Source organism: Haplochromis burtoni, unplaced genomic scaffold (genome assembly GCF_018398535.1).
Source record: "Haplochromis burtoni strain Fernald_Lab_line unplaced genomic scaffold, NCSU_Asbu1 Contig_883, whole genome shotgun sequence".
NCBI lineage: Eukaryota > Metazoa > Chordata > Actinopteri > Cichliformes > Cichlidae > Haplochromis > Haplochromis burtoni.
The window spans coordinates 73,785-91,460 of NW_024583244.1; the positions used below are offsets into that span (position 1 = coordinate 73,785).

At 45.1% G+C, this 17,676-nt stretch overlaps 1 protein-coding gene and 1 long non-coding RNA gene across 2 annotated transcripts in view; both read left to right on the top strand.

The window, feature by feature from the left end:
* The first annotated feature begins 77 nt into the window (after positions 1 to 77).
* Positions 78 to 9,210, top strand: LOC121812850. Its single transcript, XR_006053364.1, has 2 exons — positions 78 to 3,853; positions 8,240 to 9,210. It is a non-coding gene; the product is annotated as an uncharacterized LOC121812850 (long non-coding RNA).
* Positions 9,211 to 16,774: 7,564 nt separating this feature from the next.
* LOC102312940 (leucine-rich repeat-containing protein 30) overlaps positions 16,775 to 17,676 on the top strand; it is a gene marked incomplete at its 3' end in the record, with an annotated part of 34,184 nt that continues 33,282 nt past the window's right edge. The window contains 1 exon segment of the mRNA XM_042215968.1: positions 16,775 to 16,826. Within this exon segment, the coding sequence (XP_042071902.1) occupies positions 16,775 to 16,826 (52 nt within the window).

Genomic DNA, 17,676 nt, shown 5'->3' on the forward strand with positions numbered 1-17,676 from the left:
CACAGATATCCCCCTAAAATAGCTAAAACTAAAAACAAACTAAAAACTACTTCCAAAAACATTCAGCTTTGATATTAATGAGTTTTTTGTGTTCATTGAGAACATGGTTGTTGTTCAATAATAACATTATTCCTCAAAAATACAACTTGCCTAATAATTCTGCACTCCCTGTAGATCTGAACCCCAGATCATTAGTCAGATCATTAACAATAGTGGATACTAACGTCAGAATGGATCAAAAATTCGCCACCTCCTCTACATGGATGGATCTGTAGCAATGATATTGGAATGTCATTTGGACTGGAGAAGTTTAGTCGGATGGTAACCAAGAGAAGAAAGGTAGTCAAAATGGAAGGGACTGCACTACTAGAAGGCAACATAGCAGACACTGAGGACATCTACATGTACCTTGGAATCCCAAAGGCAAATAGGATCCATGAAGGGGTTGCAAGGAAAACCACGACCACCAAATACCTGCAGAGAGTAAAGCAAATGCTGAGGGGTCAGGAAGATTAACATTCAACACCTACATCCTGCTAGTCATCAGAGACCCTGCAAGGATAATAAGCTGGCCAAAGGAGAAGATAGAAGCTACTGGCATCAAGACAAGCGCCTTACCATGCATTGAGACCTAAGGAGCTTGAAAGGGAGTGACTAGGCTCCTTTAAGTTTCGCAAAGACGTTTCACCTCACGTCCAATATGCTTCTCTTGTAAAACAAAATGGTGGAGTCCCATGTATCTATTTAAACCTCAGTGGGAGCTGTCCCTTAAGTGGTTCATAGACCCTCTCATGCCCCTCATCACATAAGTCAAGGTATAAAAAACAGCATGGGTTATTAGCACTAAAGGTTTTGGGTGAAACCACTGTGAGACGTTGTCTCCCTATCATATTACCTATTGAGGTCACGTGACACAAGATGTGAGTGGGAATTGAGGCACCTGGGAAGGGATCTCAAAACTGCATTGTATGTGGCAGACAGTTTTAAGCCACTCCCTCTGTTCAATGAGTTTTAGACACAGTGCACATAAATCCTGTTTCACTGCTCTTACAAACTCTTTGTCTTCTCTGTCCAAAATGTGAACATTAGCATCCTCAAAAGAGTGACCTTTATCCTTTAGGTTCAAATGTTAAGCTTAGTCTTTTCCTGTCGATGTTGCCCTTCTGTTGTGCTATGTGTTTATGGAGGGGCTGTTTGGTTTCTCCAGTGAAGAGGTCTGAGCACTCCTCACTGCACAGCATACACTACGTTGTTTAGTTTGTGTTTGGGAGTTTTGTCCTTTTGATAAACCAGTTTTTGTCTGAGTGTGTGGCTGGGTCTGAGGTCCACTGGGATATAGTGATTGGAGAAAATTTGTCTGATAAACCTGCTACATAAGAGGTGACAGTGCTGTTCCATTTGTTAGTGTTTCTCTTTAGTTGGTGTCTGACCAGGACAAGGGTCAGTTGTTAAGAGTCAACACCAAAAGGATAATGGTCACTTTTTACTGGATGCCAATTGTTACGGTCATGGGTTGCTAGAAGGTTCTCCCTGTTTGAGAATGCTGTGTTTTTCTTTTCTTCTTTCTCTCCCTCTCTCTCCCCTCTCCCTTTTCCTGTCTTTGAAGTTCCAGGTGCCGCGGCTGAGTAGCGTTATGGCTTGTTAGCCATAGGAGGCTCTGAGCGCCGTGTGTGTATAGCGCTTCTGTTTTCTTTCTACGTTTGGAATACTGTGATAGTGAGAGAGAGCAGTGTAGGCTGGTAGGGGTTCTCCGCCATTTTTGTTTGACCAAAGTTTTCTCCTGTTTTGTGGACAGCCAGAGATGTCAGGTATTGCATTTTTTTTTTCTTGAGGGAAGTTATACCATGTGTTTTGTTTATAGGAAGGGGGAGTGTTTTTGTTTGTTATTTTGGCCTCAGAGAGCCTGATGCTTTTAGTTTTTCAGCTCAGCTGTTTCAAGTTTATTCATTTTTTGCTTGCCCCTCCAGGATTTGATGTGGGTAAGAATGAAACAGAATTAGAGGCATATTTTAATGCATTTGAACATATTGCCATAGCCTTGCACTGGCCTAAAGAGGTTTGGCCTCTGCTGAGGCAGTATAAACTGGTGGGTAAGGCGCAGGGGGTGTGTGCGGCTCTCACCGTTAAGGACAGTTTAGTGTATGATAGGGTACTGAGTGCCATTCTCAAAGCATATGAATTAGTGCCTGAAGCTTACAGAAAGCATTTCCGGTCCCTCCGTAGGCCCCCCACGCAAACCTTTCTTGAGTTTGCAAGGAAAAAGGAATATTGTTTGATAGGTGGAGTCAGGAGAGTGGTGTTGTAGATTTTACGGCATGATCCTGGGTCCTTTTGACCCAGCGTTTTGTGTTTTCTATTATTGTAATTTTGGTTCTGTTCTTCCTCGGTTAGTGTTCGTGTATATCTGTGTCTGGTCTGCATTTCTGAGTTTGTGTCATTACGTGTAAGTGTTTCCTGTTTTACTTTGAAAGTCTCTGTCTTATGTCAGTGTGTTCTGTTTACGTTTCCCCTACCTCGTCAGCTGTTATGTCCCCCAGGCGTGTTTCCCTCCTGTTTCCCATCCCTGATTACTGGTATGTGTACTTATAGTGTGTGTTCACCCGTCCTAAACTAATTGGTCTGTGTTGTTTCCCTCGGTCTCCCTGTGTCTCTCTGTGTATTTTCCCAGACCTCCCTGCATCTTCGTTTCTGGTTTGTTTTGTTAGTTTTGCCCAGTTTAGGTTTTACAGTTTCATGTCCACCCGCACCCGCACCGCAGGGGGGGGAATGATCCTTGGGGAGTCAGTTTTGGGACCAATCCTGGCCGAGAACAGGAGGGTGACTGCTGGTGGGTCGGTCCCTAAGTGTGCCCTGTGAATGCCAAAGTGGCGGCGGTAGTAAACTACCCTGTTCCTACCACCTGGCGGGAACTTAGGCGGTTCCTGGGCCTCGTGGGCTACTATCGGTGTTTCTGCTGGAACTTCTCAACCGTGGTGGCCCCTCTAACCCGCCTCTGTAGCCCAAAGGAACCTTTTTAGTGGACCACTGAGTGCCAACACATCTTTGATGGTGCTAAGTCCCTCCTGTGCAGTGCTGGCCGCCCCAGATTTAATTAGAGCATTCAGCCTGGAGGTGGACGCCAGTGCCATGGGGGCTCCAGAAGGGAACTGATGACATCAATAATCCAATCTCCTACTTCTAGAGATGGACTCTACTAGTTCAGGAATACAACTTGGACATCAGACATAAAAAAGGGGTAGACAATATATTAGCGGATGCACTGTCCAGTGGACATCAGTTAACCACACAGAGCACTGGTTTTACTAGAGGTGGATTTTTATGGGGGAGGGCGTTACGGTCGTGGGTTGCTAGGAGATTCTCCCTGTTGGAGAATGCTGTTTTTTCCTCCTCTCTCTCTCTCTCTCTCTCTCTCTCTCTCTCTCTCTCTCTCTCTCTCTCTCTCTCTCTCCCCTCTCCCTCTTCCTGCCCTGTTTTTCAGGTTCTAGGTCCCATGGCTGAGAGTCCTTACGGCTTGTTAGCCATGTGATAAAAAAGGCGGGCATTCTGCAAGCTTCAGCCATTTGAAGTTTCACTTTACTGGACTTCTGTAAACTGAATCTGAATTTTCAGCTCCAAGAAAACTATAAAACACTGAAGAATTTCAAGCACATAACTAATTAACTTAAATCTTTCATTTATTATTCAGACTGGAGAATTGCAGGTTATCGGAGATCAGCTGTCTGGGCTTAGCACTGAAGTCCAATCCCTCCAACATGAGAGAGCTGTACCTGAGTCAGAACAACCTGCAGTATTCAGGAGTGAAACAGCTGTGTGGCTTTCTGGAGGGTCGAAACTGTAGACTGGAAACACTGGGGTAAGATGCCCTGTTTATGTTGTGCAGAAATGAAAGTATATAACATACGTTTGAGTAAGAGAAAGGGTTTTCTACCCCAGCATAGACTTTCCCAGGGAGGCTGAGATGTGTGATCCCCCTATATTTGGAGCATTCCTTCCATGGTATGACAATATCCTCAGTTGAAGTCATCAGTGCTCCACCTGCACTATACACAGTGCGGGTGGAGCACCAGATTCTATCTGAGGCAGTCTGAAAGTCTTTTTCCATGGCCTCCACGAACTCCTCCTTGACCCAAGTTTTTGTTACTGTGACTGCCCAAGCTGCGTTCTGCTTGGCCTGTTGGTACCTATTGGCTGCCTCCAAAGTCCCACAGGCTAACCAATCCAAATAGGACTGCTTCTTGAGCCTTATGGCTCCCTTCACCTCTGGTGCCCCCCATCTGATTTAGGGGTTACCACTATGACAGGCACCAACCTCCGTGTGGAGGTTGTAGCAGCTTCAGCAATGGAGCTGAACATGATTTATTGATGATCTATATACCCAGTTTCCCTTGGAATTCTGTTGAATCTCTGTCAGAGGGGGAGTTAATGATCTCGTGGATGGGGGCCTCTGCCAGGTGTTCCCAGTGCACCTTCACTATACATTTACTCCAAGCTGTCCAGCATCCTCCTCCGCTACCTTATCCAACTCATCACAAGCTGTTGATCAGTTGACAGCTCAGCGCCTCTCTTCACCAAAGTATCCAGAACATATGGCAGCAGATCTGATGATATGATAACAAAATTGATAACTAACCTGTGGCCTAGGGTGTCCATGTGCATGTGTGTGTCCTGGTCCAGTGCTTAACCTCTTAAGCCCCAAGCCCACCTGATCTCCTGCCTTTTGCCCCCGTATCAGAGGGCGTTGGGGCTTAAGAGGTTAACGCAGGTTTCTGATTGGCTTTCAAGCAACTACCTCGTTCTAAACACGAACAAGACTGAGACCATGATCATAGCTCCTCCTGAGCTACATTCTAAAATTAATCAGGTTCTTGCCTCTTTCAGTTCTTCTGTCAAGTCAAATATTCAGAATCTTGGAGTAATATTTGACTCCTCTCTGGGCCTTGACTTTCATGTAATATCTTTGTCGTTCCTGTTTCTTTCACTTAAGAAACATCTCTAAACTGTGACATATGGTCTCTTTAGATGAACTGGAAAAATCTCATCCATGCATTTGTGTCATCACGTTTACTGTAATTCCCTGTTTACCAGCTTGGATAAATCACATTTCTCTCTCCTCCAGGCAATACAAAATGCAGCAGCCAGTCTACCAACTCGTTCTAGGAAGCGTGCTAACATTACTCCCATCTTATATTCTTTACATTGGCTTCCAATAGTGTTTAGAATTTGTTTTAAAATTCTTGTTTTATCATACAGAGCATTACATGGCCAGGCCCCAGATTATTTATCCAAGCTTCATATAAAATACACTGCTGCTCATCGTCTCCGCTCATAGACTCAAAGTCTGTTGGTTGTTCCCCGTACACGACTGAAGACGAAAGGGGACAGAGCCTTTCAGTCTGTTGCACCAAGGCTGTGGAACAGTCTATCACCACAATTACATATGGTTGACTGTGGATTCTTTTAAAAATCAGTTAAAAACTTTACTGTTCAAACAAGCATTTTGTTGATCTATGTATTTTATATTCTTCACATTATTTAACTTACATTTAACCTTTTACATTGTGTATAAGATCGATTGATTGTACTGTTTATTTTAAACTTTCTGTACAGCGCTTTGTGACTGCCTGTCTGTGAGAAGGGCTTAATAAATAAACTTAACTTACTTTCTTATGGACACCATTATGTTCAAACATGGTGTTTGTCATGGACAAACTGTGGTTTGCGCAGAAGTCCAGTAACAGAACACTGCTTGGGTTCAGATCTGTCAGGCCGTTCCTCCCAGTCACACCCCTCCAGGTCTCACTGTCATTGCCTACATGAGCATTGAAGTGTCCCAGAAAGGCAACAGAGTCCCAAGGTTAAGTAGCCTTAAGCACCCCACCCAGGGACTCCAAGAAGGTTGGGCACTCTGAACTGTGGTTTGACACATAAGCGCAGACAGCATTCAGGACCCATTCCCTGACCCTAAGGTGCAGGGAAAAAAAACTCTCATCCACTGGAAAAAACCAAAGGGGAAACTAGAATAGCCACCCCCAGCCCGATGCCTCTCACCAAGATCTACTCCAGACTGAGTCTAGCCAGGTGTCTGGTTTTGGAGCCCAAGCTGTGCATTGAGGTGAGCACAACTATATCTAGTTGGTACCTCTCAACCTCACGCAGTAGCTCAGGCTCCCTCCCCAGCAGAGAAGTGACATTCCATGTCTCAGTCACTAGTCTCACCAGGACCAATGGGAGACCCTATCAGGAGGGCAAAGCCCTTGACAACACAGACAACTTACCCACTGGGATCCCTGGGACACACAAATCCATGCACCACAATGAGGTAGCGATTCACAAAAGGGTGTATATATACAGTGGGATGCAGAAGTTTGGACAACCTTGTTAATAGTCATTATTTCCTTGTATAAATCGTTGGTTGTTACAATAAAAAATGTCAGTTAAATATATCATATAGGAGACACACAGTGATATTTGAGAAGTGAAATGAAGTTTATTGGATTTACAGAAAGTGTGTAATAATTGTTTAAACAAAATCAGGCAGGTGCATAAATTTGGGCACTGTTGTCATTTTATTGATTTCAAAACTTTTAGAACTAATTATCGGAACTCAAATTGGCTCGGTAAGCTCAGTGACCCCTGACCTACATACACAGGTGAATCCATTAATGAGAAATAGTATTTAAGGTGGTCAATTGTAAGTTTCCCTCCTCTTTTAATATTCTCTGAAGAGTAGCAACATGAGGGTCTCAAAACAACTGTCAAATGACCTGAAGACAGAGATTGTTCACCATCATGGTTTAGGGGGAGGATACAGAAAGCTGTCTCAGAGATTTAAACTGTCTGTATCCACAGTTAGGAACATATTGAGAAAATGGAAGACCACAGGCTCAGTTCAAGTTACGGCTCAAAGTGGCAGACCAAGAAAAATCTTGGATAGACAGAAGTGACAAATGGTGAGACCAGTCAGAGTCAACCCACAGACCAGCACCAAAGACCTACAACATCATGCTGCAGCAGATGGAGTCACTGTGCATCGTTCAACCATTCGGCGCACTTTACACAAGGAGATGCTGTATGTGAGAGTGATGCAGAGGAAGCCTTTTCTCCACCCACAGCACAAACAGAGCCGCTTGAGGTATGCTAAAGCAAATTTGGACAAGCCAGATTCATTCTGGAATAAGGTGCTGTGGACTGATGTAACTAAATTGAGTTATTTGGGCATAACAAGGGGCTTTATGCATGGAGGAAAAAGAACACAGCATTCCAAGAAAAACACCTGCTACCTACAGTGAAATATGGTGGTGGTTCCATCATGCTGTGGGGCTGTGTGGCCAGTGCAGGGACTGGGAATCTTGTAAAAGTTGAGGGACACATGAATTCCACTCAGCATCAGCAGTTTCTGGAGACCAATGCATCTTTCAACAAGACAATGACCCGAAACACTGCTCTAAATCCACTAAGGCATTCATGCAGAGGAACAGGTACAACGTTCTGGAATGGCCATCTCAGTCCCCAGACCTGAATATTATTGAAAATCTGTGGTGTGAGTTAAAGAGAGCTGTCCATGCTCGGAAGCCATCAAACCTGAATGAACTAGAGATGTTTTGTAAAGAGGAATGGTCCAAAATACCTTCAACCACAATCCAGACTCTCATTGGAACCCACAGGAAGTGTTTAGAGGCTGTAATTTCTGTAAAGGTGGATCTACTAAATATTGATTTCATTTCTTTTTTTGTGGTGCCCAAATTTATGCACCTGCCTGATTTTGTTTAAACAATTATTGCACGCTTTCTGTAAATCCAATAAACTTCATTTCACTTCTCAAATATCACTGTGTGTGTCTTCTATATGATATATTTAACTGACATTTTTTATTGTAACAACCAGTGATTTATACAGGAAAATAATGACCATTAACAAGGTTGCCCAAACTTTTGCATCCCACTGCATATGTGTGTGTGTTTGCACATGTTTAAGTCCATGCATAGTTGAAATTTCAACGCCTTTATTTTTATATACACATACTTACATATATATATCTCATAGGAACATCATCTTAATATTTCCATATTTAGTGAAACAGAAGTATACAGTCATTAATTTGTTTCACTCATTGTTTTGTTTATATTTTGGTATTTGTTATACTTCATTTAGAATTTTAATTTTCAGCTTCTGTGTTCAACTTCTACATTCTGGATCTTTTTCATCTCTAAACAGATAATACTTCCTATGCTTTATTCAGATTGAGGAGCTGCAGTTTGTCAGAGATCAGCTGCCTGTTTGCAGCTCTGAAGTCTAACCCTTCCCATCTTAAACATCTGGACCTGAGAGGGAACAAGCTGCAGGATTCGGGAATGAAACAGTTGTGTGGTTTTCTGGAGAGTCGGCAATGTAGACTGGAGACTCTGAGGTCAGAAACTGTGTTTTTGTTGTGCTGGCACTAAACTGACAGAAGACTGATATGATACTAAACCATAGTATTTTGACCGTTTCAGTCCAAAAGCTAAACATTTAAAACCCTAATATAAGAGAAGTCTTGGAAGTGATTATTTACTCTGACTTACCTTCTTTTTTTGTCAGGAAGAATTCAGACCAGGGCTGAAACTAGGCATTTTTTTTTATTGGTTAATCTCTGAAGTATTTCTGATAGTATTATGGCCATTGTAGGTAAAGCCAATAAAAAGAAAAAGAGAAAACCATTATAGGGACAGGAGGTATATTATAAAGTGGTACATTATTTACAAAAACAGGCAGAAAACAAGATCAGGGAAAACGAAAGATGTGTGGTCAGGAATGAAAAAGATCACAGAACAAGAACTATTAAACCGTGGGAAACCTAAATAGAGCCAATGTGTTTAACACCTTAAGTCTAGGACCCATCCAAACTCACCTCAGCTCAGGTACAGATATATGAAGGAAATACAAAAATACAATTAAGTACAATCAATGAAAAAAGTAAGATAATACACTATATACAATGGTAGCATACACAGTATGTGATGGATATAGTTGGAAATATGGAAGACAAACTATATAGCTTGGAAGGTCATGGAAGGTCCATTTTTACAGCACATCTTCAATCTTAGTTTGAGCCAGGAGAAGATACCATTACTCTGGAAAACATCCTGTTTTGTCTCAATATTGATGAACTCTGCCCCATCTGCCCTCTATTGCACACTTGTTACCTTAACATCTTACGTCATTACTTTTTTTTAAAAAAACTCGGCTTGGCCAGTCTTAGGCTCCAGAGGGCTACCTCTCTTGACCGATGGCAGTTTACTTTCTCAACTTTTAAGTTGAGGAGTTACCAAATTGTGTTTTGTTGAAAATCATGTACTATGATTATGTACTTCATCTGGATACTGCAACTGAGCAGAAAAAAAATATGGTGTCTTTAAAAGTATTGCTTTCTTAAAAAATACGAGTAAGCCATAGTATAATTTAGCTTATTTGAAAGCAAAGAAAGTTATAGATATTTCTATAGTTTGAACACCTTAACACTAATCTGGCTGCCTTGTTCTTGACTAACTGAAGTCTGATCAGATCTGTCTTATTAGCTGCTGACCAAATGATTGAATTGTACTCTAGATGAGATAATACTAGTGCATTAATGACACCTTTCATAATTGAAAAAGTAATATAAAAGGAGCATTTCCTAGCCATAGCTATGCACAGTCCCATTTTCTTAATAACACAGTCAATATGCTGAGACCATGAAAGGTGGTGGTTTATAGTAACCCCAAGTAATTTAATTTGGGTCACCTGTTCTAGTACCATTGGGGCGATTGTGGCTCAAGAGTTGGGAGTTCGCCTTGTAATCGGAAGGTTGCTGGTTCGAACCCCGGCTTGGGCAGTCTCGGTCGTTGTGTCCTTGGGCAAGACACTTCACCCGTTGCCTACTGGTGGTGGTCAGAGGGCCCGGTGGCGCCAGTGTCCGGCAGCCTTGCCTTTGTCAGTGTGCCCCAGGGTGGCTGTGGCTACAATGTGGCTTGCCATCACCAGTGTGTGAATGTGTGGATGACTGGATATGTAAAGCGCTTTGGGGTCCTTAGGGACTAGTAAAGTGCTATATAAATACAGGCCCTGTACCATTCCAGCTATGGAAAGATTTAGGTGTTGGTTAGTTGTGACTAAGCGTACTCTACTTCCTATTAACATAGATTTTAGATGTTTAAAATCATGTTGATTTTACTTAGCCAGTAAAACACGTTCAGCAAATCTTGTTGCAATACGTTGGTCAATTCAGAGTTGCCACTGGCTGAATAAAACATGGTGGAATCATCAGCATACATTACAAGATGAGATTTATCCAAGACATACGGCAGATCATTTGTGAAAACTGAATAGAGAAGTGGACGCCAAGCCAAGCCAAGAAGAAAAAGATATGGTGAGATATTTTTGGAGGCCCAAGCCTGAGTTGAACACCATTTCTAACCTTGGAGAAATGGTAAATATGGTGGAGGGCTTCATATACCTGGGTGTTCACCTTATTAATAGACTGGACTGGAAGTGTGTCATTGACTCATTGAGGAAAGACTATTGTAGTCTCTACTTCTGGAGGAAGCGTAATTTTAAAAAAATTATAAAAAACATTTACAAATAATTTTTAATGTAGTGCAATCTGTTGCTAGTGAAATTTCCTTTGCAGCTATCTGTTGAGATAACAGCTTCAGAGTCATACCACCAGAAAGGTGGTATGACGTGCAATATTCAGCCCATCCAAATAATTGAATTCAGGTGTTCCAATCACCTCCAGTTCTCCAGGTGTACAAAATCAAACACCTAGACATGAAGACTGCTTTTGTAAACATTTGTTACAGAATGGGTTGCTTATAGCAAAGTGAAAGTGCTAAAAATCGATTCTGTTTATCTGGACATAGGATTTTCAGTGGAAGAAACATTTCGTCACTCATCCAAGTGACTTCTTCAGTCTCAGCTGACTGCAGGTTTCCAACCTTACAGGGAGTGCAGAATTATTGAGGAAGTTGTATTTTTGAGGAATAATTTTATTATTGAACAACAACCATGTTCTCAATGAACCCAAAAAACTCATTAATATCAAAGCTGAATGTTTTTGAAAGTAGTTTTTAGTTTGTTTTTAGTTTTAGCTATTTTAGGGGGATATCTGTGTGTGCAGGTGACTATTACTGTGCATAATTATTAGGCAACTCCGAGGGCACTGCAGAACTCCTTCCATACACGCGACGTGAACTGCGGTCCTCTGTCTGACACAATGTCCGTGGGGATGCCATGGAGGCGAAACACGTGGTCAGCTAGCAGCCGGGCGGTCTCTAGAGCAGTGGGGAGCTTAGGGAGGGCGACAAAATGAGCAGCTTTGGAGAAGCGGTCCACAATGGTGAGAATCACAGAGTTACCTGACGAGACGGGCAGACCAGTGATAAGTCAACAGCGATGTGCGACCAAGGGCGCTCGGAGTCGGCAGAGGGTAAAGGAGGCCAGAGGGTGGTTGATGGACGCTCTTGTTTTGAGCGCAGGTCGAGCATGCGGAAATATACTCGCGGACGTCTTTGGCAAGGGAAGGCCACCAGGCGAAACGTTGGAGGAAGGTAATAGTGCGGTGGACCCCCGGGTGGCAGGTGAATCTGGCAGTATGAGCCCAATGTAACACTCGTGACCTTACTGAGGAGGGGACGAAGAGCAACCCTGGAGGCCCGTTCCGGGGTCCGGTTCTGTCCGCTGAGCCTCTCGAATAGCCGACTCGATCTCCCAGGTCAGGGCCCCGATTACACAGGTGGGCGGTAGAATGGGAGAGTCCCGAGTTGCGTCTTCGGAGGCGGCGAATTGGCGTGAGAGGGCGTCTGGCTTGACATTACGGGAACCGGGTCTGTAAGTGATCGTAAACTGGAATCTAGTAAAAAACAGGGCCCACCTGGCTTGCCTGGCGTTGAGGCGTTTTGCCGATCGAATGTACTCCAGGTTCTTGTGATCGGTCCAGACCACAAAGGCTGGGCAGCCCCTCTACCAATGGCGCCACTCCTCCAGGGCTAGCTTGATGGCTAGTAGCTCTCGATCCCCACATCATAGTTGCTCTCTGCAGAGGTGAGACGGCGTGAAAAGTAGGCACAGGGATGCAGCTTACCTCCTTGCTGCTGGGAAAGCACCGCCCCCACTCCAGCGTCCGAGGCTCCACCTCCACAATGAACTGCCGGTCGAGATCGGGTTGGACGAGAATGGGCGCCGAGGCAAAGCGGTCCTTCAGATGGGCAAATGCTCGTTGAGCCAGCTCATCCCAGCAGAAGGGAACCTTGGGAGAAGTAAGACGGGTCAGAGGCAGGGCCAGTTTACTGTAGTTGCGAACGAAGCGCCGATAAAAGTTCGCGAACCCCAGAAAGCTTTGAAGCTGTCTACGGTTGGAAGGGGTCGGCCAGGCGACAACGGCTTGAACCTTTGCGGGATCAGTCTTGAGGTTACCCCGATCGATGACGTGGCCCAGGAAGGAAACAGTTGAGACATGAAACTCACACTTCTCCCCTTTAACAAAGAGACGATTTTCGAGGAGACGCTGAAGGACTTGCCTGACATGGCGTTTGTGGTCGGCGACAGATCGGCAGTGTTGGGAAGGTTACTTTTAAAATGTATTCCATTACAGAATACAGAATACATGCCCCAAAATGTATTCTGTAACGTATTCCTTACGTTACTCAATGACAGTAACGTATTCTGAATACTTTGGATTACTTAATATATTATCATGCTTTTTACAACAACGTGAATGTACTATTGCTGTGTGATTTATTACTATTACTGAAGGTCCGCGACTCCGAACTGTAGTAAAGGGACCTCTGACTAATACGGCGGGGTCCCTGTCGGCTCGTAGCCGAAAAATAGCTTTACTTTGTTGTGTGGGTCAACTTTTCTTGCGAGAGACAGAGAGAGGCGTTGAAAGGCTGCTCCAACGGAACTTATTGTTTTCGGAGGAAAACACGAACACGGTGTACAGTCGAGTCTTAATAGCTTACTTACACTGGGCTCGTCAGGCTCTCTTCTTGGCTGCAGTGGTTATTATTATATTTACATGCTTCCAGCTCCCGTTTTTCCTCGATGACAACTCGTACCTTTCCACTCCCCTTTTTCTCCCTCCTCGCGCTCACAGACCCATAACGTGTATGGCAGTCCATTCTCCCTGCAACACGGACTACACTGCATGATGCTACATTCTTTAGAGCTATGCTTGTAGCATTCTGCCTGTTAGCTTAGCACAACAACAACAACAACGAAAAGGCGCTCTCTCACCCAGGAAACACACAGTCGCAGAGAGAGAGAGAGCGTCGCCCTGTAACCATGGCAACCGTAACGCTGCCGCCTGGAACAACAGAACGTAGCTGTCAAACAAAACCCAAACAGTCCTGACCCGCGACAATATGAAACAGGAAAGTACCGCAGTGTAATCCATTTATTTCAACAAAGTAACTGTATTCTGAATACCACCTTTTTAAACGGTAACTGTAACGGAATACAGTTACTCATATTTTGTATTTTAAATATGTAACGGCGGTACATGTATTCCGTTACTCCCCAACACTGCAGATCGGGAGAAGATGAGGATGTCATCCAAGTAAATGAAAACGAAATGGTCGATGAAATCTCGGAGCACGTCATTCACGAGAGCCTGAAACACAGCTGGAGCATTGGTGAGACCGAAAGGCATCACAAGATATTCGAAATGGCCCAGGTGAGTATTGAAAGCCGTCTTCCACTCGTCTCCCTCCCTAATCCTCACCAGATGGTAGGCGTTGCGCAGGTCCAACTTTGTGAAGATGGTGGCACCCTGGAGAACTCAGCAGAGGGAGGGGATACTTGTTTTTAACTGTGATGGCGTTGAGGCCGCGATAGTCAATACAGGGCCGTAAACTTTTATCTTTCTTGGTGACAAAAAAGAAACCAGCGGCAACAGGTGAGGACGAGGGGCGAATGAGACCAGCGGCAAGTGACTCATTGATGTAGTTTTCCATGCTTTCCCGCTCCGGTCGAGACAGGCTATACAACCTACTGGTCGGGAGCGGCGCGCCTGGGAGGAGGTCAATCCCACAATCGTACGGCCGGTGAGGGGGAAGGGAGCGTGCCTTATCTTTACAAAACACTTGCGCCAGGTCGTGATAAACAGACGGTATGGAGGACAGATCAGGCGGTTCTGAAATAGTTTTATTGGGTGGTAGGCTCATGGCGGGGGTGGCGGCTTTTAAACAGGACATGTGACACTCCTCCCCCCACCCCGAAATACTTTTTTTCCTCCAATCAATCACAGGGTTATGTTGACATAGCCAGGGATAGCCCAAGACTAGTGGGTGAGTGGGGCTTAAAGACGTACAACTGTATGGTTTCAACATGATTGCCGGAAAGAGACAGGGAAATCGGTTCTGTGACATGAGTAATGTCTGGAAGACGCTGGCCACTAAGGGCTGTGACTTGGAGTGAATGAGACAGAGGCTCCGTGCTAAAACCTAATTTCAGCGCCAGCGAGGCATCAATAAAATTCTGTTCTGCCCCGGAATCGATCAGAGCATCGAGAGAATGAGTCTTGAGACGAACCGTTAGCTTAGCCGCAATCATGAGACGAGGAGGAGACTGAGAACAGGTGACCTCGCCCACCCGTACACTCCTCGCTACTGGCGGGCGCTGTCTTTTGGCCGCGCCTGGCAATCCATGGCAATATGGCCCTTGCGGCCACAATAAAAGCACTCACCGGCTCTCCAGCGACGATACCGCTCCTCGGGCGACAGTCTGGAGCGGCCCAGTTGCATGGGCTGTTCACTTTCTTCCATGCTGTCCGATGAGTGACTGCCGCTAGGCGCGCCCCCACCTGACGTCTCCATGCGCCCCGGGGGCCTCTGGGAAATGTAGTTTCCGGTTCCCCGACGCGCCCGTAGGTGCTCATCCAGCTTCACACATAGTGTAATCACATCAGACAGGGTCTTAGGAACATCTCTCATCAACACTCTCTCTTTAACTCATTACAAATATTATTCAAGAGAGTACTTACAGTGGGGCAAAAAGTATTTAGTCAGCCACCGATTGTGCAAGTTCCCCCACCTAAAATGATGACAGAGGTCAGTAATTTGCACCAGAGGTACACTTCAACTGTGAGAGACAGAATGTGAAAAAAAAATCCATGAATCCACATGGTAGGATTTGTAAAGAATTTATTCGTAAATCAGGGTGGAAAATAAGTATTTGGTCAATAACAAAAATACAACTCAATACTTTGTAACATAACCTTTGTTGGCAATAACAGAGGTCAAACGTTTACTATAGGTCTTTACCAGGTTTGCACACACAGTAGCTGGTATTTTGGCCCATTCCTCCATGCAGATCTTCTCGAGAGCAGTGATGTTTTGGGGCTGTCGCCGAGCAACACGGACTTTCAACTCCCGCCACAGATTTTCTATGGGGTTGAGGTCTGGAGACTGGCTAGGCCACTCCAGGACTTTCAAATGCTTCTTACGGAGCCACTCCTTTGTTGCCCGGGCGGTGTGTTTTGGATCATTGTCATGTTGGAAGACCCAGCCTCGTTTCATCTTCAAAGTTCTCACTGATGGAAGGAGGTTTTGGCTCAAAATCTCACGATACATGGCCCCATTCATTCTGTCCTTAACACGGATCAGTCGTCCTGTCCCCTTGGCAGAAAAACAGCCCCATAGCATGATGTTTCCACCCCCATGCTTCACAGTAGGTATGGTGTTCTTGGGATGCAACTCAGTATTCTTCTTCCTCCAAACACGACGAGTTGAGTTTATACCAAAAAGTTCTACTTTGGTTTCATCTGACCACATGACATTCTCCCAATCCTCTGCTGTATCATCCATGTGCTCTCTGGCAAACTTCAGACGGGCCTGGACATGCACTGGCTTCAGCAGCGGAACACGTCTGGCACTGCGGGATTTGATTCCCTGCCGTTGTAGTGTGTTACTGATGGTGACCTTTGTTACTTTGGTCCCAGCTCTCTGCAGGTCATTCACCAGGTCCCCCCGTGTGGTTCTGGGATCTTTGCTCACGTTCTCATGATCATTTTGACCCCACGGGATGAGATCTTGCGTGGAGCCCCAGATCGAGGGAGATTATCAGTGGTCTTGTATGTCTTCCATTTTCTGATGATTGCTCCCACAGTTGATTTTTTCACACCAAGCTGCTTGCCTATTGTAGATTCACTCTTCCCAGTCTGGTGCAGGTCTACAATACTTTTCCTGGTGTCCTTCGAAAGCTCTTTGGTCTTGGCCATGGCGGAGTTTGGAGTCTGACTGTTTGAGGCTGTGGACAGGTGTCTTTTATACAGATGATGAGTTCAAACAGGTGCCATTCATACAGGTAACGAGTGGGGGACAGAAAAGCTTCTTACAGAAGACGTTACAGGTCTGTGAGAGCCAGAGATTTTCCTTGTTTGAGGTGACCAAATACTTATTTTCCACCCTGATTTACGAATAAATTCTTTACAAATCCTACCATGTGGATTCATGGATTTTTTTTTCACATTCTGTCTCTCACAGTTGAAGTGTACCTCTGGTGCAAATTACTGACCTCTGTCATCATTTTAAGTGGGGGAACTTGCACAATCGGTGGCTGACTAAATACTTTTTTGCCCCACTGTATCAATGCCGACTGCCCCCAGCCAGTTTCTTCGGCCAAGGTCCAGAATTCGACCGAAAAATCCGCCATACTCCGCCTCCCCTGCTTCAAATTTAACAGTCTGTGGGCAGCCGCCTCCGCTCCGGTGCCTCTTTCAAAAACACTTTTAAATTTGGTGAGGAAGTCCTCGTAAGAAATGTCTGGGGCTGTTCTTAAAACAGCTTGCACCCAGTTTAATGCCGGCCCACGTAACAATTGAACCATAAAGGCGATTTTGGCCCCATCTGTCTCATATGTTCTTCGTAACTGACGAATTGTAGGGTGATCTGAGTCAAAAATCCACCACATTTATTGAACTCACCCGAGAAAGGCTCCGGCGCTGGTAACGATCCTCTGGAGGTTCTGTGGAAGCCGGCGTGGGGGAAACAGGCGGAGCGGCTGCAGATGGATTTGGAGCCGATAGCTGAGGAGAAACAGACGGAGGGGGTGAGGGTGGGCTTACCGACGGTAGACGTTGAGCGAGGGCTTGAGTGAGTGCGGCCAGTTGTTGATTTATGTGCCGAAGCATGTGTTCGTGGCGTTCCAGAATTGCCTCCGGGGTGAGGACGGGTTGCTGGGTGGGTTTGAGTCCGCTGAGTCCATGATGGCTGGATCGTTATTGTTACGGTTTGGAGGAGGACTCAAGCGCAGGACTCCGGTCTGATGCTACAAGAGAGTTTATTTACAAGTCACCAGGTGTATATACAAGAATGTGCGGGGGGTGTTATATACAGTGAGTGGGGGAAGAAGGGGGGGGGGTGTTATATACAGCTGAGTGGGGGGAGAAGGGGTCTCCAGGGAAGTCCAAGGGAAAGCACGCGTTCTTCAGAATATCCACTCACACGATCACAGGCTCACACTCCGACACTGCCACACGGGAATCACACGGGGAAAAATCCAGGAAGCTCTGTAGACAGGGAGACAGGGTTAAGAACGACGCACAGAGGAAAACACTCTTAACTAAACTTGCTGTAGCTTGACTTCACTAACGCGTGGTAGACAATCGATCCAGCGACGAACAGCAGTCACCTCCTGGCTTAAATGCTGCTCCCCTTAATG